We start from the raw sequence: 27,749 nt of genomic DNA, 5'->3' as shown, positions 1-27,749 counted from the left end.
ACTTTAAAGTTCCATCTCTCTCACACTCTCTCACACACACACACACACACACAAACACACACACACATACACAAACACAAACACACACACACACACATTTTTGGAAACTTAAGCAGTACAGAAACAGACGAGTAAATTCATGTTGAGATAATGTTCAGGAAGCTATTTTCTTTTCTATTATAGTTTGTTTTTAACCATCAACTGGCTCTGTAGCAAAAATAAATGCGTTACAAATAAAATGCATTATTTTTATTATTATTACACAAATTAATGTCCTGTTCTTGGTGAAAGTGTGATAAGAAGCTCAAGACTATTTATTAAGATGTTCACTCTTGACTGTCAAGGTGAGTTCTGAGGAACCACGATATCCCTCTGCTGGAGCTGGAGGTCACGTTTTTAATATCAGAAGTATTTTAGTGGTCAAATTGTGTAAAAAAAACAAAATGAAAAAGCCGTATAATTATATCGTCTCGGAGCTATGAAAATCTTCACATTGAAGATTTCAGCTCTTCATGAAACGCGGTATCTTTTGCCCCCAAAAGGTCATAAGGTCACAAAGCACCACTACACAGAGATAAAAGTTATGAGTGGAAAATATTTTTATTTACATACAGTTATGAATATTATCTCTATTTCTGCTAAACAAATCCCCCATTTTAAAATATTTGTTCCTGAGAGCTGCAATTCAAGTATTAGTGTAGAATGTAAAAGGTGAGAGGAGATAAGGAGATAAGGAGATAAGGAGATAAGGAACGACTTGAGGAACAACAAACACCAAACATCGAAATGTCTTTTCCTTGCAAAAAAAAAAATAAAATCAAAAATTCAAAAAGGATCCGATTAAAAAGCGCAACGATTTTATTCTTGATGTAGAATTTGCCGCTGGGCCACTTCCTGTTTCTGAGCGCTTCTCTTTTCCAGCTCGAGGAACGCAGCGCTTGAGTCCGTGTGCACGGCCGCCATCTCCTCCGGCACCCACCGGCGACCTGGAGGAGCACCAACACACAAATATATGAGGATGGACACTCGCCTTAGAAGAGATAAAATGACATGCACACAAGGGCAAAACTGCCCCTAAGAAATATAATGTTGCCCGTGGAGAGGGGCAGAAAAAATGCCCCCATAATTTCCTCTAATAATTTAATGAACATCGTAGCCTATGTGACCCGGAGCAGTTGCCACATCATGTTTTTGATGTTACGTGTGCTTGAAGAACCGAATGAAGCGCTTCTCGATCAGACCTGTGACTGCGAGTGTGAGAAATGAGGAACAGTCAGCGTCACCATCTCAGGTTCAAAAGAAACAGTCCACACACCATCGAAAAAATGGTAAAATAGATTTGCTTTAGCTAGCTAACGTTAGTTAGCCGAGGGGAAAATGTAATTTCAGAAAATTAACGTTAGCTAGCTAGCGTAATTTTCTGAAATTACATTTTCCCCTCAGCTCTGCCGACGTTAATAACGTTAGCTAGCTCTGATAGTGCGTTAGCTACAAAGGCTTGCTTGCATGCTAATTAACGTTAGCCAGAGTGCAGTCAGTGATTCACCCCCCCCCCCACAACCAATCCTCTATTTGGGTAAATACAATTAGTTGAGACTGCAGTTGATGGGGGTTTTCAAGGTTTAGATTAAGTCCCTTATCACATGTAACATACTGTTTGTTCAATCCCAACACAGTGGAAGACCTAATGATGATCTCACTGGAGAGACCAGAAGAAGAATCTGCTGTAAGGAGAAAAGCCAGGTGGACCCACATAAAGGTTAAAAGATATTTCACAAGTTTCAAAAAGTGCCCCCGCAATATATTTTTTTTAATGCCCCTGGATTTCGGTCAGTGGGGGCAAAAATTGCCCCCTAAAAAATATGTACATTTCCTACCATGCATACAATTATAATGTTATGCAATCAGCACATACAGAAACAAAGTTTGATATAAAATAAAGTTGTTGTTTTTTTACGTCTTTTTCTTTCTGGATACTTCTTGCAAGCCGGAGGGCTCACCACATCTGGCACTGGAAGAAAAAGAAGAAGAAGAAGAAGAAGAAGAAGAAGAAGAAGAAGAAGAATAAGAAGAAGAAGAAGTTGAAGTGCTTGAATACAAATGCACGCTCCAATTTAGTATCATATATTAAAAACAGACTAACGTTGTGCGTCTGACACGTGGTCGCCGTCCATTTGCACGGTCTCTGTGAGTCAGAGGAGAACGACCGTTAGTGGCGGCAGAATGAAAGTAATACCGGGATTGTTCACTTTAGATAAGAAACTTGTGAAGAAAGTTAAATATTAAAAAAACGATACGCACCATCGGGGTCAACGCCGACGTCCTCCAGGCTCTTGCCCTGGAAGTCTGCCAGGCGGCCCCGGTCCAGCGCCATGAAGACCTTGCCGATCTTCGCCAGCTGCAGGGCGCCCTCGGGGAGTCGGTAGAACTGCCGGTTGACCCTCACGTCTCGCCCGAGAAGATCGGCCAGCCAGTCCGGCTCCGGGTTCCCGAGGTTCAGCACCCGAGACAGGGCCTCCGTCTGCCGGTGCAGCTTCGGAGAGGTCAAACTTTCGGGGCTTTTAGCGCCGCAGAACCTGGAGAAGAATTGAAGTGCGTCGGCCCCCTGGAAGCAGTCCATGGCCAAGGGTCTGGCGAACAAGTATGTGTTCTCCAGAGGAACCCGACACTCCCGCCGTTTGCCGAGAAGCAGATTCAGCGCCTGCCGCATCGCCGGGGTCAAAAGCACCGTGACCTTTTCCCCCTTTTCCCCGCGTACCTCCATTCTGCTGAAGTGCTGACCGAGCTCCTTTTCCAGTTCCGAGAGCGCCGCGTTCCCGTCATCCTCGGGCGTCTCAGGATCCGGAGACAGGAACGCGGAGAGGCTCGCGGCGGAGACCTCCAGCGTTCTCCGCCGGTTGAACAAGACGACCTGCGTCAGCGTGATCTTCGTGAGCAGCGCCCAATTCCGGGGCGTCGGCGCCGCGTGCAGCTCTCGCCGGCCGCGTTGCTGCTGCGCGTCTAGGTAGGAGTGGAGGGCCCGGATGTCGTTGGCGAACGGGAGCAACGGCGGCGCCTCCCGCTCGTCTCTCCGGAACGACGCGTCCGACACCAGCTCCTCCCAGCTGGCGTTGTACTCTCTGCGGAAGGCGCGGGCGTCGTTGGCGGCGCCGCGGTCGCCCTGCGCCACCGCCCGGCTCTCGGCGAGCCGCGAAATGGCCTTCAGGGCGCAGCCGAGCTTGAGGGCGAGGCTCGGCCTCTCGTAGGTGTTGGTGTCGCAGTCGAAGCCCGACGCGCGCCTCACCGCCCGAACCGCGTGCATTAAGTTGGCGGGCGCCACGTGGTCACGCATGGTCTTCAGCCGGTTGGTTCTCCTGGAGCAGAGCAGGAGCCTCCCCAGCTCTCGCATCTTGTGACGGAGGCGGAGCTCTCGGTCGATGCCGCACCGGCCGTACAGGTGCTCGCCGTACTCCATGAGACAAGCGTCGGATTTCACCGCCGCGTAGACGTCATCGTGTGCCATCATGCTCAACACCGTGGAAAAGGGGACCCTCGAGTACCCCGCTCGAGAATCCTGTGGTTGCGAGCGGCCGCCGCCCACGACGTCGACGTTGTCGCGGCCGACGGCGTCCGCCGCCTGATCGAGGGGCTCGGAAACATCGCTCGTGTCCGTGGCGTCCGAACCGGTCTCGCTGTCGTCTTCGCTACAGCCCGAGAACGAGTCGGAGAGGTCCTCCGAATCGGACTCGATCAGCTTCAGAGGAAGAGAACGTTAACGGAATTATGATCGATTAATATTCCTCCGCAGGGTGGGGGTGGGGGGGGGGGCGTTGCTCACCTGGATGTGATGGGTCCTCCACGGGAAAGAATCTGGGTCCCGATCGACGGAGACCACTTCAGAGACAGAACGGGTCCCGAACAGGTCCATCTGAGCCCGATAGATATTAAAAAGACATTTTTAAATAAAAAGGTATGATTGACGCAACCTTTACTTTAGTTAATTTGACTCCACGGGTCACGTTTAAATGGTCAGATCCATTGTTTTTATGATGAATACTAACAATATGAAGATTAGAGTATTCTAGACCTTTGGAACAGTATAGGACATCAAACAGGTGTTCACAAAGACAACACCCTCCCCCCTTTTTGTAATGACCAGAAAAGATTAAATTAGATCAAAAACACCCCGACTGGTCTTCATTATATCACAAAAACTAGATTATGATTTAATAGATATGGTCATATATTTTCATATCAACTTAATTAACAAAACAATAGTGCAAAGATGCGGCCAAACAAAAGGTTTAACCGTGTTATATTGGAGCGCTTGATTCATTGTGTGTGTGCGTGTGTGTGCGCGTGCGTGCGTGCGTGTTGCAGCGCGCGCTCCACGACCCACGTGCCCGAGCGTAACGCGTTCTCTCCGTCGTCTGCAAAAGCAGCGCGAGCGTAAACTCACCTGGCTGGCGCGCGGCTCTATAACGCGTTTAGTCTAACGCTGCACATGACGTCACCTGCAGAAAGTACGTCACAACTCACCGCTGCTGTGTGTGTGTGTGCGTGCGTGTGACCGGAGAGAGAGCCGCGCGCGGACCGGGTCGCTCTCCACCTGTTGAGTCTGAGGAGCGCTTGTTTTCGTCGCGGGCACGTCTCCTCTCCTTTTGCGTGTGACGTCACACGCCAGCTTTCCAGGTGTGCGTGTGTGTGGGAGGGGTCCCCAGTCGCCCCTCCCCCCCAAGGCCTCAAACCCGGAACCCAGGACAATGGCAATAAATATGATGTTCAACTTCCAATAATCTATTTACTCGTTTTTGGTCAAAATAGTTTATAAAAAAATAATATATATATTCTTCTGATTTCATTTGTTTATATTTTGCAGCTTTAATCCTTGATCTTCATCGGTCTCCATGCTTCCATTAACTGTGTGTTGAGTGTGAGGGACAGTGAGAGCTTGGAATGGTTGCGCATATATATATATATATATATATATATATATATATATATATATATATATATATATATATATAGAGAGAGAGAGAGAGAGAGAGAGAGAGAGAGAGAGAGAGAGAGAGAGAGAGAGAGATTGAGTGATCATTCAGGAGGCAGATTTTCACGCCTCTCAAATCTTCATTCACGCTTGTCATTATTTTTTTAACCTTTAATTATCCACGGAGTTCAGCAGTCAGTTCCCTGGTTTACACACACACACACACACACACACACACACACACGGTGCCACTAATCAACACGTCTCCGTGTACATAAAAAAACGTCCACATCCTAAAAAACACCCGATGACACGAGCTGCCGCCAATGAGGAGGCCAAAGGTCAAAGGTCAAGGGAGGTCAAGGAAAGGAAAGAGCAAACGTTAGTAACGTGAGTGTATCTGCAGTCGACGAGCATTCATACTCAATACATGCTGGTTACATGCAGAGCGCCCTTTCAAAATAAAAGCTCTGTGAGTTATTAATGTGAAAGGTCTTCTGGGCTGGTGAATGAAGCTCTTTCCCCCGTTTCAGTTGATTTTGATGGCCGGAGACACACGTTGAACTTCCTGCTTTCCAGATTAGCAGCTTGCATCTATTATTAAATGCATATTTAATCATTTTGCCGTCTGCATCGTCATCCGTCTGTCTCTGCTTCTTCTTCTGCTTCTTCTTCTGCTTCTTCTTCTTCTTCTTCTTCTTCTTCTTCTTCTTCTTCTTCTTCTTCTTCTTCTTTTCTTCCTCTCTCAAAGTCATTTTCTTTTGGCTCCTCCCCCTCCTTAATGAAGCCAAATACCGAGCCACGAATGTCACAGTGACTCGTGGTCGTTCTAATCCCTCGCTTTATTATTTTGTTCACCATTTTATTTTAATGACTAACAACTTCCTCGTCGCTGCAAAAAAATAAATAAAGATAATCTACCACTTCCTGGTTTTGGAGGGCAGTGATTCCACCGGAGAGGGTCTCCAGGTTTCTCCAGGTTTCTCCAGGTTTCTCCAGGACCAGAAGAGGGCACCGGGTGGGTTTGGGTGTCGATCGGGGGTTCGGACACGTGGATGTCATTTACGTAGCCTGGGAAACATTATTATTAATAGACGAGAGCTTCAGAAGGATGTTCAAATGCAGAAGTCCTCTTAACTCCAGTGAGTAATGTGCCCAGAAGGAGGTGAGAAGTGATGCCGGTTTAGTATTTGAGACTTTTTAGGAAACGCCCTGATGTGCGACGGGGAACCGATTTACCAAAACAGCGTCTGTCAGCAGTCCGACCGCAGACACCCGAAGCCCTGATATTTAAAGGCTGTCGAAGGAACTTTGAGAAACCATTTAGAAATGTTCGGGGCTTTTGGGGGAAAAGCCTGAAGTTCCCTCCTCGGCGCTGACTCACTGGACCTTTAGTTCCTCCACAACAAAACAAGGACCGGAGGACTTAAAGAGTCAGGAGCCGCTGGATCTCCTTCAGGAAGAGGACCAGGCAGCAGGTTCTGCCTCTGCTTTATTTTTCTGTGCCTTCATTTCGGATGTGAGTCGGTACGTTGTGGTGCTTCACATCGCTGCTTTTAATATCTCTGAACACATGAGACACGCTGGTTTTGAACTGGTTGTGGGAACAATAAACATAAAAGAGTCCATTCGTGGTTAAAGGCTCTGGTTAAGATGTCCACGTTTCTCTTTTTGGAGCGCCAAGTGAAATAACTTCTCTGACTCGCATACTTTTTCCATCTATCGGGTCTCCTGACGCTTCCGCACATGGCGCTCGAGTTGAGGGCGGGGCTTAACGGAATACACACATGCGATTGGCCGAGTGGCGTCACGTGAGAGGATTTACAACGCGTGCAATTGGCCGGTGTGTTTCCCGGACCGCCGAACGAGTAACGTAATAATTCTCAATTCTCAATTTGTTTTCGGGGTCCAGAGACGACGGCGTCTGGATCCGGACCCCGGACCGCGGTCCGCCTGCTAGTGACCCTCGGGTACATGGACACGAATCGGCTATTTCTAGTATCGCTCAGCACAAAAACTGCCAATGGAAAGGCCGTTAGGATCCTTTCCACGTGACTTATGGTGGGTGGATTGGTCCAACAAAGACCAACGCCAGCCATGAGACTGGTGTTGGACACCGCGTGACCCAAACCTTTGTTGTGGCTTCGTTGCCTTCACCCGGATGTTCATGACGCCGACACGCAACTGTACATAGTTACTTTAAACCCAACCATGACCGTTTCCCCCTAAACCTAACAAAGTTGTTGGACGTCAGCTTTGCAGCGTAACGTCATCCTGAAAAAGAAGTCTTCCCGATCGTCAGGAAACAAAAGAAACCGGACGGTTGTGTTCATGTACACAAAACCAACAGATTGCATTTTGTGAATATGTCGTAAACTGCTATGAGACTGCGATGGATATTCAGCCGTACTTGTTTGAGCCACATCTTGATCCATGAAAGCGCTGCACTCACTCAGCTTTGTTAATCAACACAATACGCAGCGAGGGATTTATTGCTTCAGTTGCTTACATTTATGCTGATTGGACCTCCACATGAAAAGTGGGGAGTTTTCCCCTAGTTTGGTCTTTTGGTTCCACCAATTAAGAGTGAAATATTTCAACGGCAATTGGACTGGATTTGGTTGAGTTTAGACATTCATGATCCCCAAAGGATGAATACCAGATGACCTTTCAGAAAGAGCCACCACCAGGTCAACATCTATCAGCCCAAGTTGTTCTTCAAGCCCAAATGATATCATTGCATCTATCTAGCAAGTTTGTTTTCTGGTGTGTGAAGAGCATTGGAGCGTCACAGGGCCTCTGTTTCTAACAGCATGACACAGCAATGCACAATTTCAATGTGAGCATTAAAAAACACAGAGTGAACTGTATTTCAGAAAATCCAAGTCAACATCAACGTCATAGAGGAGGTAATTCAGGTCGTTTCTTCTGTTAAAGTCTAAAAAATGCTCACAACTGCATTAACTTGCAATTAAGATATCTTGACTGCCTGGAAGGAAGCAAGGAAGGAAGGAAATCAATATTCCTAACACTTTGCCAAACCACTTTGCCAAACCACCGCCACGGTTAATTAAGCTGAGTTTTAAACCTTTCTACTGAATCATCGGTTGTGACTCTGTGAGCGTATGAAGCACCGACCTCAGTGTGAGTCACTGTGAGTCAGAGGCAAAGAAAAGAAAATCTGATTCAAATCATGGTGGACTTTTATTTTTTTACGTGGTTCATGTTTATTATTTCCATGTTTCTGCTTCAGACGACACAATGAGTCAAATCCAGCTGTCCATTCTCTGAGGGAAGTACCGTCATTTCTAAAACTGTCTGCATCTGGTTGGCAGCGGAAATCAGTACAGGAAGTTAATCTGGACTACCGAGTCCAAATTCCTTCCAGAACAACTCCTGTTCCCGGTTTACTATTCAGACCTTCACCGGTGTCTGAATAGTTCGGGACCAATGAGACATTTACACCCGTAATAGTTTGTGGACATTGACATGGATTGTCCGTTTTTGTTTTTTATGATGCCAATGGAAAGTCAATTATGAGCCGGATTTGTGGTTGACACACAAATAAAATTCAATCTCGTGACTAAACAACAGTCAGAGCAAGTGACGTACTTTCAAATAATGAATGGGTTCAGGCAACAAATTATTGGTTTTGTTGCCTGAACTTAACTGTTTCTTTCCCCTTGCAGGATTAATAAAATCTCTATCTGTCTATCTGTCTGTCTGTCTGTCTGTCTGTCTGTCTGTCTGTCTGTCTGTCTGTCTGTCTGTCTGTCTGTCTGTCTATCTATCTATCTATCTATCTATCTATCTATCTATCTATCTATCTATCTATCTATCTACCTATCTATCTATCTATCTATCTATCTATCTATCTATCTATCTATCTATCTATCTATCTATCTATCTATCTATCTGTCTGTATGTCTGTCTGTCTGTATATCTATCTATCTATCTATCTATCTATCTATATATATATCTGTCTGTCTATCTATCTATCTATCTATCTATCTATCTATATATCTATCTACCTACCTATCTATCTATCTACCTACCTACCTACCTACCTATCTACCTATCTATCTATCTATCTGTCTGTATGTCTGTCTGTCTGTATATCTATCTATCTATCTATCTATCTATCTATCTATATATATATCTGTCTGTCTATCTATCTATCTATCTATCTATCTACCTACCTACCTATCTACCTATCTATCTATCTATCTATCTATCTATCTATCTATCTATCTATCTATCTATCTATCTATCTATCTATCTGTCTGTATGTCTGTCTGTCTGTATATCTATCTATCTATCTATCTATCTATATATATATCTGTCTGTCTATCTATCTATCTATCTACCTACCTACCTATCTATCTACCTACCTACCTATCTATCTATCTATCTATCTATCTATCTATCTATCTACCTACCTATCTATCTACCTACCTACCTACCTACCTACCTACCTACCTACCTACCTATCTATCTATCTACCTACCTACCTACCTACCTACCTACCTACCTATCTATCTATCTACCTACCTACCTATCTATCTATCTATCTATCTATCTATCTATCTATCTATCTACCTACCTATCTATCTACCTACCTACCTACCTACCTACCTACCTACCTACCTACCTACCTATCTATCTATCTATCTATCTATCTATATATCTATCTATCTATCTATCTATCTATCTATCTATATATATATCTGTCTGTCTATCTATCAATCTATCTATCTATCTATCTACTTATCTATCTATATATATTATCTATCTATCTATCTATCTATCTATCTATATATTATCTATCTATCTATCTATCTATCTATCTATCTATCTATCTATCTATCTATCTATCTATCTATCTACACTTCTTTAACTTCATTCTGGGAATTCCTTTGAAAGCTAAACTTCCAGTACAATGGAATGACTTTCTTACTGGGCCAGCACTGGCCTGGACATTTTCCCATTAAAACTCCTTCACGCCCCCAATTTAAATCCCTATATTTAAATCTGTAGTTAGAAGCTGCTTCACACAGAAATATAATCATTTAAATTCCAGAGAAACAACCGTTATCTGCGTCCTGGACGTCCAGAAAAGGGTCCACTTTTAAACCAGCTTGAACTTTAAGTTTCTTTTTGGTCTAGACGTCTTTTGAGCTGCAAATTGGTGCTTATTTTTGTCCGTTCACCACCTACTAAACCAGGCCGAGACACACCCAGAGTTTAGATAGAAGATAGAAGAGGAAATGAGGAGAAGCCAACGGCTGGCAGACAAGGAGGGAGGTTACTTACCAAGACGCATTTTATTTAAATGCGTAATGAGTAATGAACCCAGTCGATGTTTTACATTCACAAACCAACACATCTGGTCACCAGAACCACTGACTACGCCTTTTCCTTTTGTCTCGAGTAGCCAGTGTGTGTGTGTGTGTGTGTGTGTGTGTGTGTGTGTGTGTGTGTGTGTGTGTGGGGGGGGGGGGGGGGGGTCCACTGTGTGTGTAAATCCCAAAGCTAACATCCGTAGCTGGTAGATCCCAGCTGATAGAGCAGCGGCTCGCACTGGTGGCATCATAATCCAGAGACAGGAAGTAGGTGAATGAGTGTGTGAATACATCTGGAAATTTTGCCTCGTCTTTATTTTTTTTGTTGGCATTGTCAGAACTCCAAACAGATTATTAATGATGTGTTGCACAAAGAATTTGCATTATTCTATGAACACGTTATTATTTGGATTCTGTAGCTATGACAGACCCTTTGAAGAAAAGGCATGTATCATAAATGTATCGAAGAGTTTCAAATGTATCTAAAAACTCTTAAATGCAGTTCGAAACAAAAAGGCCATAAGAACCGTAACGGTATGATTTATGTTTAATTAAAATGACACAATGTCCCCTTTGTTTATTTGTATTTTATGCTTTTCTTTCTTTCAATATGTTATGTTAGTTTAATAAATGTATTTAAATATATTTTTTCCGTTTCTTATGGACAATTCATAAAATTGTACATGTGCAATTGTTGAATGAAGAATACAAATAAAAATAATAAAAGTGTGTGAAAACATCGCCAACACACACACACACACACACACACACACACACACACATACATATATAGCTGACATAGCGGGGCCCAGTAAACCTCACACCGGGGTCATATAGGTTTCGATGAGCAGATCCAATAACATGCAAAACTCACGAGTTACGGTAAGTGAAGATACTGACGTTATGTTGACCACTACGGAAAAAAATAACTTTCACTTACCACGTGGGACCAAAACCCTCCCCGTGAGTCGGCTAATGAAGACGGATGACGCAGAAATGCATCATGGGAAAGTCTGAGGATCAGAAGTGGGAGTCCGTAGGATCTTATCTGACTTGTTTATGCACCGGTTCCACTGAGTCCGCCAGGGGAGCCGGTACGGGGGAAGTCCTCCACGAGTCAGTCGTTTATGTAACAACAACACCCACAACATATTAGAGACGACTGCTGCTTACCGGCTGTTGTTTTTTGAGTGTTGCGCAACTTTCTGTGCAGTCGTTCCGAGCAGGAAATGAAAAACTGGCACTGGGAGTTGGTATCCGGCCCACTGGGAATGGGAGGACATCAGCGACCTCACCGTGAGACTAAGGACATGCAAAGAGGCCCACGAGCCTTTAGTTCTGATCTGAGAACAGCTGCGCCTGGTTGTTGTACTCCACCTGTCAGCTCAATAGATATAACAGGAGCTGCTCAGGGCTGTAACCAATCAGATTTGACCTTTGACCGGATAAAAGATGGACGACATGACAGCTCCCCCGTGTGTGGCTGCAGAATAGGTCCCGCCCCCTCCATGTCAGCTGATGGGACGAAAAACAATATCAAAGCATGCGTCAAATAATTTTTCCCCCAATGCGGTTCAAGTGGTGTTTTTTTGATAGGAGGTGAAGCCCCGCCCCTTCTGGCTGACCACACATGAAGTTTAACACGACAAAAGATCATTTTGTCAAAGTCAATAAAGTTGCAGTTTGTTTTAAAACTGTTGAAATCTAAAGTCCTTAAAACTTCTTTCAACTTGATCCGCTCCTTCCCTTCTTCCCTTTCACAATAAAAGCCCCGGACATAAACGCCGACCTCACAGCAGCTGGTCCTCCATCTACATGTGTCTTTGTTCTAATACACAGTGTGTGTGTGTGTGTGTGTGTGTGTGTGTGTGTGTGTGTGACAGCACACCAGCTTCCTCTCATTACATCATGGACGCCATCGGCTCATGTGAACGTAGTCGAGGTCAGAAGTCAAACCTCGACTTCACTTTCACATCACAAACTTCTTTCTTTTCTTCTTTTCTTCTTTTCTGTTCTTTTCTTCTTTTTTATTTTCTGTTCTTTTCTTCTTTTTTATTTTCTGTTCTTTTCTTTCTTTTATTTTCTTCGTGAACCGAGAGACAGAAAACTGGCAGGAAAGTTTTGTTTTTTTAATCATTTCACTTCAGGCGGACGGCAGCTGACCGCGACACACGACTGCCATTAACACAACCACCACACACACACACACACACACACATACACACACGCACACGCGCACACACACACACACACACACACACAAAGTCTGCGGTGTATTTTGCTCTTGTGAGGTCCAGATGTTCTCAAGAATTTCTGCAGAACATCTCTGATTTCTGATCATATTTGGTTGCGGTTTACAGTAAAATCTGCGTGTGTGTGTGTCTGTGTGTGTGTGTGTGTGTGTGTGTGTGTGTGTGTGTGTGTGTGTGTGTGTGGTGGGGGGTGGGTGGGGTGGGGGTGGGGGGGGGGGGGGGGGGGGGGGGAGGGATTAAAAGGGAGGGTTCCATCATGATATTGTGTAATTCATTCCTAACAAAATACTTTGAGATCATCTTGTTCTTTACGTTTGACCTAATCTTCTCTTTCTTGCTTTCTTTCTTTCTTTCTTTCTTTCTTCTCTCTTTCTTTCTTCTTCTCTTTTTTCTTTCTTTCTTTCATTTTTTCTTTCTCTTTCTTTTCTTTCTTCTCATTTGCATTCTTTCTTTCTTCTTCCTTTGCTATAAAAACAATAAGAGAAAGAGTGTTATTTATTTCATATTTCTGTCATTATTTACGCCTGTTGCTCCTTTATTTCATTCTTCCCCTCGGTCCCGTGAACCCAAAGTCCACCACGAATAAACGGTCGGATTAAATCTCCTCCGTTTATGACCACGACCCCCCGACCTGCAGGCCTTGAATCGTCACCCGGGCCGCAGATTGAACCAAGACGACGCACAAGCAAATACAGAAACTCTTATTTTTATAGACGTTCCTTTCCTTTTGTTCTCCTGTAGCCCCCCCCCCCCCCCCCCCTTGATAACCTCTCATCTTGGACACGAATCGATGCCTCTCATCTCATAACTATGTTGTCGGTTATCCCCCAGACTCCCGGGTATGTGTATATATCCCTCGTGAGTTTATGGGATTGAATTACTTTAAACTCGAGCTTTTCTTTACGAAGTTATTCTGTCCGTATACGCGTGGATAATATTTCATTTGTGGATTCTTTACCGCTTATTTATAATTCTTGTTTATCGTCTCTTGGATGCACTTTACCGTCTGCTGCAGGACGAATACGGGATTATTTTTTATCTGATTTTAATATACAAAAAAAGAAAAAAAGAGACCTAATTTTTCTTTGTGCGTCGATTTCAATATGTTTTATGCAAACATATTTTTATTTTAAGTAAAGCTCCTCGCTTAAGTTCAGGCAACAGAAATACTGAAGACGAGCGTTGTGTAGAAACTTCTCATGACGTGGACGAACAGAACATTAAGGATACGGTTTCATAACCAGTTATAATAAAAAAAGGTTTCTCGCAGTAACTCAACGTAAAAGATCTATAAGGCGTCTGTGAGGACTTTAAATGTACACATGATCCATTTAATGCATTACACCCCCCCCACACACACATAGATTATTATATTTCAAGTATCAAACTATTCACAGAGGACTGTAATGCTCTCACACACACACACACACACGCACACACACACAGGAAGTTACTCAAGCCGAGTGTCATTTTATTCAGATGTTCTGTGTGAGTGTGTGTGTGTGTGTGTGTGTGTGTGTGTGTGTGGACCACGGTGGTTTGAACAGTAAGAATGAGGATAGTTTGAGGAACATGGTCGCCATCTAGTGGCCGTCAGATGTAACTGCAATACATTTATATTATATTTATATATATATTAAAATATCTATAAATATATTTTAAAATATATTTATAGATATTAAAAAAATATATATATAATATATGTATATATTTTTTCTTTTTTTTTAAATAACTGAAGATTTGGATTACATGGACCCAGGAGTAGAGGAGAAATGCAGTTTAATTTTTTTAAATATATATATATAAATAAAAAAAGCGATCACATTTTCAATATTAAATACAAATAATAAAACCAAAGTAGAGACGAGGCACACAGGAGAAGTGTATTCAACATTTATTTTCTGTCATTTTAAAAACGGTTTGAGGACAATCAAAATATAAATACGTTTCTCTCACACTCATCCGATCACACACACACACACACACACACACACACACACACACACACACACACACACACACACACACACACACACACACACACGTTGAAAAGGTGCAACATCCAGCCGTCATCATCTTTTCCCATCATCAAGCTCTTTTTTCTCTCTGGGTCATGTGATCACTCTTCTCTCTGGGTCATGTGATCACTCTTCTCTCTGGGTCATGTGATCACTCATCTTCTCTCTGGGTCATGTGATCACTCTTCTCTCTGGGTCATGTGATCACTCTTCTTCTCTCTGGGTCATGTGATCACTCTTCTTCTCTCTGGGTCATGTGATCACTCTCGTCCTTCTCTCTCTGGGTCATGGGTCATGTGATCACTCTTCTCTCTGGGTCATGTGATCACTCTTCTTCTCTCTGGGTCATGTGATCACTCTCGTCCTTCTCTCTCTGGGTCATGGGTCATGTGATCACTCTTCTCTCTGGGTCATGTGATCACTCTTCTCTCTGGGTCATGTGATCACTCTTCTTCTCTCTGGGTCATGTGATCACTCATCTTCTCTCTGGGTCATGTGATCACTCATCTTCTCTCTGGGTCATGTGATCACTCTCGTCCTTCTCTCTCTGGGTCATGGGTCATGTGATCACTCTTCTCTCTGGGTCATGTGATCACTCTTCTTCTCTCTGGGTCATGTGATCACTCTCGTCCTTCTCTCTCTGGGTCATGGGTCATGTGATCACTCTTCTCTCTGGGTCATGTGATCACTCTTCTCTCTGGGTCATGTGATCACTCTTCTTCTCTCTGGGTCATGTGATCACTCTTCTTCTCTCTGGGTCATGTGATCACTCTTCTTCTCTCTGGGTCATGTGATCACTCTTCTCTCTGGGTCATGTGATCACTCTTCTCTCTGGGTCATGTGATCACTCTTCTCTCTGGGTCATGTGATCACTCTTCTTCTCTCTGGGTCATGTGATCACTCATCTTCTCTCTGGGTCATGTGATCACTCATCTTCTCTCTGGGTCATGTGATCACTCATCTTCTCTCTGGGTCATGTGATCACTCTCGTCCTTCTCTCTCTGGGTCATGGGTCATGTGATCACTCTTCTTCTCTCTGGGTCATGTGATCACTCTTCTCTCTGGGTCATGTGATCACTCTCCTCCTCTCTGGGTCATGTGATCACTCTCCTCCTCTCTGGGTCATGTGATCACTCATCTTCTCTCTGGGTCATGTGATCACTCATCTTCTCTCTGGGTCATGTGATCACTCTTCTCCTCTCTGGGTCATGTGATCACTCTTCTCCTCTCTGGGTCATGTGATCACTCTTCTCCTCTCTGGGTCATGTGATCACTCTTCTCTCTGGGTCATGTGATCACTCTTCTTCTCTCTGGGTCATGTGATCACTCTTCTCTCTGGGTCATGTGATCACTCATCTTCTCTCTGGGTCATGTGATCACTCATCTTCTCTCTGGGTCATGTGATCACTCTCGTCCTTCTCTCTCTGGGTCATGTGATCACTCTCCTCCTCTCTGGGTCATGTGATCACTCTCCTCCTCTCTGGGTCATGTGATCACTCTTCTCCTCTCTGGGTCATGTGATCACTCTTCTCCTCTCTCCTCTCTGGGTCATGTGATCACTCTCCTCTCTGGGTCATGTGATCACTCATCTTCTCTCTGGGTCATGTGATCACTCTTCTCTCTGGGTCATGTGATCACTCTCGTCCTTCTCTCTCTGGGTCATGTGATCACTCTCCTCCTCTCTGGGTCATGTGATCACTCTCCTCCTCTCTGGGTCATGTGATCACTCTCCTCCTCTCTGGGTCATCACTCTCCTCTCTGGGTCATGTGATCACTCTCCTTCTCTCTGGGTCATGTGATCACTCTTCTCTCTGGGTCATGTGATCACTCTTCTCTCTGGGTCATGTGATCACTCTCCTTCTCTCTGGGTCATGTGATCACTCTCCTTCTCTCTGGGTCATGTGATCACTCTTCTCTCTGGGTCATGTGATCACTCTTCTCTCTGGGTCATGTGATCACTCTTCTCTCTGGGTCATGTGATCACTCTCCTTCTCTCTGGGTCATGTGATCACTCTTCTCCTCTCTGAACGTCTTTCCTGGGACGAAAAGCCTCCAGCAGACAGGAAGTGATCATTTCATGGTGGTAACGTTAGTTCTTTAGTGACGGACAGGAACGAGTCATTCACATCACGGTTTGTGTTTAATTGATTAATTAACTAATTAAAAACAGAGTAACAGCTGCACTTAGCAACGTTACTCAAGAAAAGCTTCAAGTCGAGGGGACGCGAACCGCGTCCTCCCGGGTGAAAGTCGTGCGTTTGTTTTCTCGCTCGTTACTCGTGACTTCACCTCGTGACCTTGAATAACGACGCCTCTCCGCGACATTGAACGCGTCGCGGCTCGTTAAAGCGCCTTCGAGCGTCGGACCCAAACAAGAAAGCGTCGCTCTGGAGCGCCCCGATGATGACAATAATAATAATAATAATAATAATAATAATAATAATAATAACACGAGGTGAAGGAACGTGACGCGTGCGGTCGGTGTTCAAATAAAAAATTGCAAACGTAAAAAACTTAAAAAACGTGAGGTTTCTGTAAAAAAACATAAAAAATCTGTATTGAATTTTAATGTGGCGGAAAAAAAATGCTTTAAAAAAAAAAAAAAAAAAGTTAGTTTAGTTTCTTCTGTGCGGTCGCTTCAGAAGAAACCGAAGAGACTTTCTTTGAAGCAGCGACGTCTCGACGCCGCGTTCGTTTCTGTCCGTCGAACCGAGAATAAACACACGGCGTCTGGGCCTCGCGAGGCGCCGCAGGGAATCAAACCGACGGCTTCCTGTGGTCCGCAGCTTCCTGTCGGGGCCCCGTCATTAAGACTCTTCTGATCGGATCACATTCCTCGACTCACGCAGACGGAGCGAGAGAAAATAAACGAAAAGGAAACGGAGAAGTATGTGGTTGAAAAAAATAGAAGAATTTAAGCCCCGCCCCCCAAATATCAAAAAGAATAATAATAATAATCTCGCCTAGTGGAATCTCAGTGCTGCGCTCTCATGTTGCGTCTGTACAATATTTACACTCCTGAATACAAAAAAACAACAACAACAAACAAAAAGGTAAAAATCACAAAGAGAATCGCTGCAGGAGTGAAAAAAGGGGGCGGGGCTTTGGCCTCTAATGCATCGAGCGTCCCATTGGACGATGAAACCAGAAAGGGGGCGGTCCCAGAATTATGTGGCAGAAATCACAGGAAGCTGCGGAGATTTCTGTGGTCGAGACTCGAGTTTATAGACTTTATATTTATAGCAGTTTTGAAGCTAAAATAATAATAATTAAACTGAGACTCGTTGGATTTTTTGGGCCCCCAAAAAAAAACCAGAATCTCTGGGCTGCGTTTCAAGAGGTCGTAACTTCTAAATTATTCTCTTTATGTTTCCAAACCTCTCGATGTGAAACACGTGCGGCTTCGGGCTCAAGTCGGCAAAATTGGCACAAAAAAAACCCGTCAAATTAAATTTAAATAAATCAAGAAAAAGCGTCGCGATGGATTCTTTTGTTCACCGAACGCAAGAAAGAAGAGACGTCGTTTATTTTTACGTGGTGGAAATAAGAAGAGACAAAAAAAATAGACATTTTCACGAGATATTAAGCTTTAAATATGGAGACGAGACCAATCAGACTTGATCAGAAGTCTGATAATCTGATTATTAAGTCTGACTCAAATCTGCCTGCTTAGTGTCGTTATTTTTTTGTTTAGTTTTGTTTGAATAGAAAATGTCGTTTCAACTGCTCACAACTTAAAATATTATATTTTTACTTTTATATTTTTTAAGTGAATTTAAAGACGCGACACGGAGCTCCTTCTTCTTCTTCATCCCAATTAAAGATGACTGCATTTAAATGTTTAACTGGAGATATTCTGTATTGTTCTGCTTTGTCAACAAATCCCATGAAAAGACAACAACAACAACAACAGCTCACTGGTTCCTACTGACGGCTGATCCTTAAATAAATTGTGCATTTGTTGCGGATTTCTTTTCAGCGGCGGATGAATCCACGCGTGGCAGGAGGACGGGGGGGGTGTGTGTGTGTGTGTGTGTGTGTGTGTGTGTAAACTACAGTGACCGTGTACACAATGAAGGGAGGGGTCACCCAGTGCCCCGGTGAGGCTGCTTGATGTGTTTTTAATACGTCTGAGCTCAATGGCCCAGAGGAGGAAGGGGAAGAGGATACAGAGACAACACTTCTTCGTTGGTTTTGTTTGTTACTTCATGGGATTCGTTGACAACAAAAAAAAAAAGAAGAAGAAAATATGACCAAACTTATCCATAAAAGTCTCTTTTCCTGCGTCCCGGTGTCACGACGTCTCCCATTTCAAAGGTTTTAAAGGTTCCTCGCGTCTCTGTGCTCTGGATCCTCTAACGGACTTTGAGGACGCCGAAGCAGGACGTGACCAGGAAGGGAAGGGAAGGAGGTCCCCCCCCTCCACCCCCCACCCCACCCCCACCCCGAAGAGCTTCTGGAGGCGGACGAAGAAATTTGATTTCCAAGAGCAAAAAAAAAAGAAAAAATAAAGTCCATCTCCAGTGCTTTTTCAGAACGAAGAAAGAGGAATTAAGCTTTAAAACTCTCTCTGCGTGTCTCCGTCTCTCGTGTGTTTCGCACCGTGCAGGCCGGCGGGGTTAGGGTGGAGGGGTCAAGGGTCAAGGTGCCGTTAGGACGCCTTGCCCAGCTCTATCTTCTTCTGGATGACCCGAGCCGAGTGGTAGATGAGCGAGTCGATGAGACCGGCGACTGAAGAAGAAGAAGTCAGATTTAAAGTTCTCTTCATACCACACACTCACACACACACACACACACACACACACGGGACTCACCTGTAAACACGCCTCCAATAATGGCACAAACCCCCGTTAAGAAGTGTGTGAATGATCTGAAACGAGAGAGAAGAACATTCATCCTTTTGTTGCCGTGTGCGACAGATGTTTACATGTTTAGATGTTTAGATGCTTACATGTTTACATGTTTAGATGTTTGTATTGATCAGAATGTTATCGCATCAACATACTTGTATTTATTTTTCAGTTTTTTTCAGACTCAGAATTGCTTTGAAGTAATTAAAAATACAACAGTTTCTCCCCCCCCCCCCCCCCCCCCCCCCCCCCCCCCCCCTTCTTATTTTTTTAAGTGTCACTTTTAAATACCAATTATTGTATCTATTAATTTTTTGGCTGGTTTGTTCAGAACTCTTGTGAATCCCAAAATAATCTAGTATTAAAATATCCAGATTTATATCATTTCAAACTATTTCCTCTTCTCATGAGTTGTAAATGTTGTAAAACTACTTTAATTATTATTATTTTATTTTTTTATGTAATGCGTTTATCAGCCATTTATATCTTGTAACCTTTTAACAAAAGTGAAAGTTTATTATTATTATTTTCATTACAACGCCGATACTCAATTTCAATATTTTGAAAGTTTATATTATTATTATATTATATTATATAATCTCGACCACAAGAGGCAGTTTTCCCATTTCCTGGACCACGAGGAGCTGGCGGAGGTCCTACCTGTGCTTCTCTGTGAACTTCACCATCATGGGCGACAGCTCGTACAAAACAAACACGCCCGGCAGACCCTGGTCCCCAATCAGCCCGTTGGCCACCTTCTCGTGCCGGGTGACCGAGAACTGGTTCGTTTTTACCACCTGAGGGAAGAAAAATGAAGTTTCAGGACAACGGGAATATTTAAGAAGCGACTAAAAAGACGATGTTGAGCGACACGAAGCGTTCATGAAACAAATAAAAAGGAAACGAGTGTCGTGAACGAAGAGCTTTAGAGATGGAACTCACCTCGCCGTCGGTTTTCACGTAGATGGTGGGAACGATTTTCACGAAATACTGGTACATCATTGATGCTGTGGGGGAAAATAGATACATGTCAAACATACATTATATATATATATATATATATATATATATATATATATATACATACACACATATATACATATATATATACACACATACATACACACATATATATATGTGTGTATGTATACATATATATATATAAATATATATATATACATACACACATTATAATATATATATATACATACATACATACATACATATATATATATATATATATATATATATATATATATATATATATATGTGTGTATGTATACATATATATATTATATATATATATGTGTGTGTATGTGTATATATATATATATGTGTGTGTGTGTATGTATGTATGTATGTATATATAACACATACATATATACATACATATATATACACACACACACACACATACATATAGTATACGAGTAGATTCAAAATATATCAAAACAAATATTTTGTATATATTTAAGTAAGTATTTCTACTTTTACTTAAGTAACACTTTGAATTCAGGACTTTTACTTGTAATTAAAGCAACTTTAAAACTAGTCACCGCCAGTAACAAAATAGAACCACGTGATGGCGCTGTGTTATTTTCACGCTGCTCTTTTCTCCGCCCCTACCATCTTGTTTTTTCCTCCATCTTTCTCTCCTTCCTCCATCCGGTTATGGAGGCTTGCTTGAAAGACATTTAAACACATCTGTGCTCTGAACTACGAGAATAATCCCGAACCAGAAACCACATTTACTTAAAAAAAACAAAGAAACAAACATAGTTCAAGGTAAGGTTGACTTCCGGGAACATGTCCCAGCATGCATTGAGCGAAAGAAACAAAACGGGTTTTTTTTTTTATCGCGAAGGCCGCAATATGACGTCACGCAGCGTTAGCTTATGCCAGTTAGCGTGCTAAGCTAGCGCAACAAACTATATAGTGGAGTGACGAGTGTTTTAAAAAAAAACAATTATTATTAACTATAGTGCGATATTGTATCGTTTCCGCTTAAAGACCACAGTGGAACAAACATTTGGGTTATTATATTCCTTTTAACGTTTAACTACACATCTGTGCTAACGTTTAGCCCGAGTTAGCTCACTGGCTAACGCAATAACACCGCATCTCTTTACGTCTCGGGTTTAGGTAATCGCCAACTAGCAGCTTAACTACCACATGTGTCTCGTTAAGGCAATGTTAGTGTGTGTTTTGGATCGCAAGCTCCTTAAACTGCGGGCTGGTTAGGTGGTTTAATAACGGAGCTCGATTCAAAGGTCAAATGTCCGACTTTTTGTCCATCCCCTGAAGCGACTTCTGTTAAGTGCTGCACCGATAATTTACTCGGGGCGCAGGTCGTTGCTTTTGCACCCTATTTTATTTTAGCATAAACAACATTGTTGGACACGTGACGGGGGGTGCCGAGCTAGACCGGAGCCCGGATGTGGTCTCGTTCATTATTTCCAGTTTGGCATCCTTCAGGGACCAGTTCAGGACCAGTTTTTTTGGGGTTGGGCTCCTCCTGCAGCACCGTGTGTCTCATCCGGTCTTCTCCCGTTCCAGATGCCCGTGGCCGTCGGTCCGTACGGACAGACCCAACCCAGCTGCTTCGACCGGGTCAAGATGGGCTTCATGATGGGCTTTGCCGTGGGGATGGCCGCCGGCGCCATGTTTGGCACCTTCTCCTGTCTCAGGTGAGTCAAAATGGTGTTTGAGGTCCAGGCCGACATGAACACAAACGTCTAAAAACTAAAACTGGTCTCCTGCCCTTTTTTTTTTTTAAAGGGTCGGCATGCGCGGCCGGGAGCTGATGGGCGGAGTCGGGAAGACCATGATGCAGAGCGGCGGGACGTTCGGCACCTTCATGTCCATCGGTATGGGCATCCGCTGCTGAGGAGGAGGAGGAGGAACCCGGACTCCTCCGCACAGGTTTACGCGGCTAATGGGACTTTTCCAGTAACTTGGCCCACGGCGGCGGCGCTCTCCGCCCGCCGGACGCCGTCACGCTCTCAACCGACCGTCTAGTTGTGTCAATAAATGTTGTCCAGATCCGTAAAAAAAAAAAAAGGTTCACGGGTGGATGCGTCGCATTTTGTCCTGAAGGAAAAGTAGTTTGTGTACTTCTACACGTGCTTCTTCTTCTCTCTGATTGGTGCAAAATGAACCTCAAGCTCAAACTAAATGTATGAAACCAGAAGAAGAATTATGCCGTATACAAGATACGTTAACTAAAGAATTGACCGGTGGTTTTAAATTAATTCCAAGGTGATGAATTAAAAAAATATATATTATTAAAATATATATAATTATATCTATATATTGATTTAACTAAATAAAAAAAATATATATCTATATAATTTAATTATATTTAAGTTATATATAAATATTTAAATTACATAGAGCAGACGGGAATACATATAATACATATTTTAATTATAGGGTAAAAAATAAAATGACCGACCTTGTGGCGCCGTGACGTCCGTCTCGTCCAGAGGGTTCACGATGCCGGGGTAATCTTCACCGAATGACAGGTGCTTTATCAGATGGGTCATGTTGATCTGCGACACACAACAACAAACCGTCAAGTATTCCAACGTTAAACCAACCATTTAAATAAATATTTAAAGAACAGGAAAACACTCACGTTGTCCAGGCCGAAGCTCTGCAGGTCGTGGACTGCAAACACACAGAAAACAAGTCGCGTCACTTAGTGAGTTCGTTCCGGAGCTTCAAATACACGTTTAGTGGGAGGGGGGTTGGGTGGGGGGGGGCATTACAGATCGATTGGTCACAAATGGGAGTTATTGATCCGTTGATTGATTTCTGCCCGTTGACTCTGCTTTTAATGTAGAGATGAAAGACGGCAAGTAAAGCTGAAGCCGACACACACACGTTAATGTTGGCGTTAGTAGCTAAGGGGGGGGGGGGGGGGTTTGGGGGGCTTTTCATTATGCTAACGTGTGTCATCGCTTCCTTCCCGGCGAGGTGGGAGGAGCCGAACGAGACGCCTCGAGTAACGGGAGGAGAAGCCAAATGTTAGCATTGTGAAAAGCTCCAGGTGCCGGGGCTCTGACCTCCCTTCTGACCTTTGACCCCCACACCGAACAAACCCGACCAGACTGGACCCACAAAACAAGTGTTACTAAAAGAACTGCTCAAAGAGATCAGATTTGATGGGACTGATTCTAGACCGGACAAGCGGTGTGTTAGCGTGCCCCTTCGCAGGTCTGCTGAGGAGGCTTTAACACAACATTACAGCATTGTGTGTGTGTGTGTGTGCGTGCATGTGTCAGTGTGTGTGTGTGTGCGTGCATGTGTCAGTGTGTGTGTGTGTGTGTGTGTTAGCCCGTTTGGAAAACACAACAAAGAAAGTTTCTTAAAGTCCAAAAAAGGGATAAAACTGGGTTGTGGATTCGTTTGAACTATGAAAGACATCAAAGCTCATCATCATAATTTCTTTGGCCCAATCATATGCTGGTGCCGCAGTAATATTTAGGTACATATACCAGTTTAATGTGTAGTATATATATTTAGTCACATGTGGGATAATCTGTCATATAAAAAAATTAATTAAAAGGGAAAAATACAAATATTCATTGCAAACTGGATCCTCAAAATCAACCATCTTTATGTACTTAAATATTTGTAAAAAGTTGTCATTCCCAACTTCCTATTACACAACTAACTCCGCCTCCAAACATCATATTTATAAACGGTTTAAGAAAGAAAACTGCAAATAAAGATGGACTTACTTTCCACAGCGTGCACTGCAGAAAGAAGAGAGAAGAGTCACTATAAAGATGCAGGTAGACAACAAACCACGTCATGTTCATGTGTACGACGCGCCGGCTGTTTTATAGAAATAGAAATATATGTCATATATTTTTACTAAGACAAGACTACAGATGCGCACGAGGACGCGGCTTTTAAAACTTACCTCGGGCGTTTGCTTGGTTTCAAAAGTATTAAAATCAACTTAATGGTCTTCATGCGGGACAGCGTTTTGTTTTTACTTTATTAATTTCGTGTGTCCAGAGACGATAAAAAAAAAAAAAAAAGGTTGTTTTTGGGACCAGAATGAGGCGAATCAGAGATGATTCATTTGAGCGGTTCAATGTGCAGATGAGGGGGAACTTTTCAGCCAGCGGGCGAGTCGAGATATTTAATAATAAAAGACCGGAAGTGAAAGACAACGATGGCAACGACAGCCAGAAGGAAGAAGCAGCGAATGGGAGGACAGAAGGAATGGAGTGCAGAGGAGAGGGAGGCGTGCGGAGGTCTGGAAGAAGACGTGTTGGAGTCAAAGAGCTTCTTTGTTATCGACGGCTTTTCCTTCTGCTCAAAAGAAATCTGGCCAGAAACAACCAAACAACCGTGAAGTTACACTCATCTGATTGTGATGCGTCACAGTCATGTTTTTTTTATTTTTTATTATTTTTAAACCAAACAACACCGATTATCTGATAAAAGATAAAGACTTAGAGGTGTTTCTTAAAACAAAAAACAAAAAAAAACTGATTTACGTCAAAATAAAAATATATTTTTTTAAGTTTCTCCAGAATACACGAGGAAACCTGCAGCAAATACAGAAGATTAATGTATTTCTGAAGAAAAAATACCAAATAACCCAATAAAACTGGACTAATTCCAGCGTTGGTGACACGAGTCCCGATTCTGATAATCTGGGACTCGACCAATCGGTGACCGACTTGAGCTTCCACTTAATCTGCTGACAATTCATGTTCTAAAATGTCAAAATATCTGATTGATTGATTGAGGACCTCAGATTGTGATGAAGGAGGACGATGGCGGTCTAATGAGGGAACACAGACGAGATGAAAGCAGTCGAGCGTTTATGAAAACAAACTCTTCATTAAAGGACGGACTCGTCACTAAAGGAGCTCCGATTGATCCCAAATAGATTGATCGGTGGCCTCTATACATTTATTTATTATTTTTTTAAAGGCCAATCTGCTGATGCAAAACACGCGAGACAATGTGATGTCTCTATAATAGAAAAACAATATTGTATTCTTTACAACACGATGTTGTAAAGAATTGTTAATAAATAAATAAATAAATACGTTGTTTAGATGTTTACACCGTTGTTTGTAGATGCCGTTAACTTAAAGAAATATGAAGTGAGAAAATTGTAATGAATTGAAAAAGGGTCAGGCAACATGAATCTCAAATTATCTAATATATTTAATATATATATATATATATTTTAAATTATATATATATATATATATATATATATATATCAAATTATCTAATATATATATATTTTTTAAATTATATATATATATATATATATATATATATATATATATAATAAAAATATATATATATATATATACAATTAAAAATAAAAATATAAAAAAAATATATATATATATATATATATATATATAAATATAAAATAAATGTATAGATATAGAGGCGGGACGAGCAGCAGGCCTTACCGTGGACGTGAGACTGCTGGAAACTTTTTCCTGGAGCGAAGTGGAAGTTTCCTGCCACCTGAGACCCAAAGAAGAGGAGAGTAAATACAAATATATACATCTTCCTTAAACGTCCACATGTTCTGAACGTTTTTCACGACCAGTATTTCCCAGTAGTAGAAGAAGAAGGAGGGCGTTTGACCTTGTTGACCTCCAGGAAGCCGTAGACCTGGCAGCCTTCGTTCTTCTGCTCCTGCATCTTCTGGGAGAATCCCTCCCGCTTGCACTGCTCGATGGTGTCCGCGTTCTTGAACGCCCAGCCGCGCCGCCGGTACGCCTCGCGCACGTCGTCACAGGTGTTACAGCATCTGCACACGCACACACACACACACACACACACACACACACAGTAACAAGGTTACACAAAGCAATCAAAAGCAGGGTTTGTGTGTGTTTATCCTGGTCAAAGTTTTTATTTTTCACAACGTTATCCCGATAATGATCAAAATAAAAAAACTCTTTAAATGGCATTTATTACGTATTTTTATGGGTTTATTGTTGCGATAAAACATGTCCCATCGCTAGCTTGTGTGTGTGTGTGTGTGTGTGTGTGTGTGTGTGTGTGTGTGTGTGTGTGTGTGTCTTACTTGAGGTCTTCGGTCTCGGCTCCGTAGCAGCTCTCACATCTACTGGGGTCCAGTGAACTGGGGTCGAACACTTCCCCGTCGTCGGCCAGACCGAGGTCTACACACCAAACCGTGAAACCACGATTCAGTTAAAAAAAATAAACCCATCATCATCATCGTCATCATCATCGTACACACGGATGAAATCCACCTTTCCTTTGCCCTTCTGGTCGCCTCATTTCAAAGTCAACGTGTTTCATGAACGTGTTTTTATTCCCATGTTTAAGGTCCGTGGTGAACAGAAGCTTCTTGTTCCACGATAAGAAACAAGTAAAAAAAAAACGTTTATATCTGTTTTCACGCTTAAAATAATAATAAATAAAAGTGGTGGTCGTCCGTGAAGATTATCTCACTGAACAAAAAATAAATGTTTTTTTTATTTTCTGCATTAATCCACAAACGGATGAATCTCACTCAAGGACGACGGGAACCGGGGATCGAACCGCCGACCAGTGAAGCTTCCTGGATCGTACCTCCACTCCTCACATGTAACCCCGATGGCCACATCAGTGCATGCAACCACCGCCGCCGCCCCCCCCCCACACACACACACACAGACCCTGGATCAGCGTGGAGCCAAAGCCTACCGTGTTTATCGGCCTCCAGGGTGACGGCTTTCAGGTCTTTGTCCAGCCGCTGCTTGAACAGGTTGTGCTCCACGTCCAGCTGCTGCTCGCCGGCCACGTCCATCGCGTCTATGCTGAGATCTGAGAGAGAGAGAGAGAGAGAGAGAGAGAGAGAGAGAGAGAGAGAGAGAGAGAGAGGCTCGTTGTTGGGCAACATGCAGCGTGGTCGTGGTCTCAGTGCGGTGCTACTCACAGGCACACGGCATGTGGGGGAAGAGGACGTCGATGTTGATCTTCAGTTTGTCTCCTCGCGACGTGTCGACGTAAAGCTCGGGGTGAACCTGCAGCGGAGCAATAGAATATAAATATATAAATAAATAAATATATAGATAGACGTTGTAACGGGGTAAAAGTATTGTGAGTTTAAAGACGTCATCGCGTCATCCGACTTTGGTCCATAAAGTTTCATTTGAACATTAATGTGACTCTGAATTCAGAGATGAGACTCTACAGGATATTTGTATTTGATAACCGGTTGTGATCGGACCGGTCCGACAGGAGGTGCTTCCTTAAATAAAAAGACCGGTTCACGTCAACCCCAACTTGCCTTAATTATAATAATTGTATAATAA

General features: G+C 43.0%; 3 protein-coding genes and 1 long non-coding RNA gene across 5 annotated transcripts in view; 1 reads left to right on the top strand and 3 right to left on the bottom strand.

The window, feature by feature from the left end:
* Positions 1–658: 658 nt before the first annotated feature.
* On the bottom strand, positions 659–3,502 carry LOC117731121. The gene is made up of 4 exons (XM_034533276.1): positions 2,302–3,502; positions 2,144–2,185; positions 1,958–2,011; positions 659–986 (listed from the first exon to the last, which is right to left on the bottom strand). The coding sequence occupies exons 1-4, from the start codon at positions 3,500–3,502 to the stop codon at positions 859–861; spliced, it is 1,425 nt and encodes a 474-aa protein (XP_034389167.1). The 3' UTR covers positions 659–858.
* Positions 3,503–3,630: 128 nt separating this feature from the next.
* LOC117730869 lies at positions 3,631–11,643 on the bottom strand. The gene is made up of 3 exons (XR_004609496.1): positions 11,249–11,643; positions 3,818–3,907; positions 3,631–3,733 (listed from the first exon to the last, which is right to left on the bottom strand). It is a non-coding gene; the product is annotated as an uncharacterized LOC117730869 (long non-coding RNA).
* Positions 11,644–18,410: 6,767 nt separating this feature from the next.
* The window catches only part of ergic3 (ERGIC and golgi 3), a 10,781-nt gene continuing 1,442 nt past the window's right edge, over positions 18,411–27,749 (bottom strand). Inside the window, exons 3-14 of one of the 2 annotated variants that reach the window (XM_034532462.1) lie at positions 27,371–27,458; positions 27,139–27,258; positions 26,513–26,609; positions 26,068–26,233; positions 25,887–25,944; positions 24,174–24,188; positions 23,066–23,097; positions 22,883–22,979; positions 20,371–20,435; positions 20,089–20,225; positions 19,393–19,448; positions 19,024–19,309 (exon numbers count right to left, since the gene is read on the bottom strand). In XM_034532462.1, the coding sequence (XP_034388353.1) occupies positions 19,230–19,309; positions 19,393–19,448; positions 20,089–20,225; positions 20,371–20,435; positions 22,883–22,979; positions 23,066–23,097; positions 24,174–24,188; positions 25,887–25,944; positions 26,068–26,233; positions 26,513–26,609; positions 27,139–27,258; positions 27,371–27,458 (1,011 nt within the window). In that variant the 3' untranslated portion in view covers positions 19,024–19,229. Of the gene's footprint in view, positions 19,310–19,392; positions 19,449–20,088; positions 20,226–20,370; positions 20,436–22,882; positions 22,980–23,065; positions 23,098–24,173; positions 24,189–25,886; positions 25,945–26,067; positions 26,234–26,512; positions 26,610–27,138; positions 27,259–27,370; positions 27,459–27,749 lie in introns of both variants that reach the window. The other variant, XM_034532463.1, reaches the window with a different exon arrangement.
* On the top strand, positions 21,078–22,492 carry romo1 (reactive oxygen species modulator 1). Its single transcript, XM_034532464.1, has 3 exons — positions 21,078–21,213; positions 21,985–22,115; positions 22,207–22,492. Exons 2-3 carry the CDS (start codon positions 21,985–21,987, stop codon positions 22,313–22,315), a joined length of 240 nt encoding a protein of 79 aa, XP_034388355.1. The 5' UTR covers positions 21,078–21,213; the 3' UTR covers positions 22,316–22,492.

Source organism: Cyclopterus lumpus, chromosome 5 (assembly GCF_009769545.1).
Source record: "Cyclopterus lumpus isolate fCycLum1 chromosome 5, fCycLum1.pri, whole genome shotgun sequence".
Classification (NCBI taxonomy): Eukaryota; Metazoa; Chordata; class Actinopteri; order Perciformes; family Cyclopteridae; genus Cyclopterus; species Cyclopterus lumpus.
This window is presented reverse-complemented; position numbering and strand designations above follow the sequence as displayed.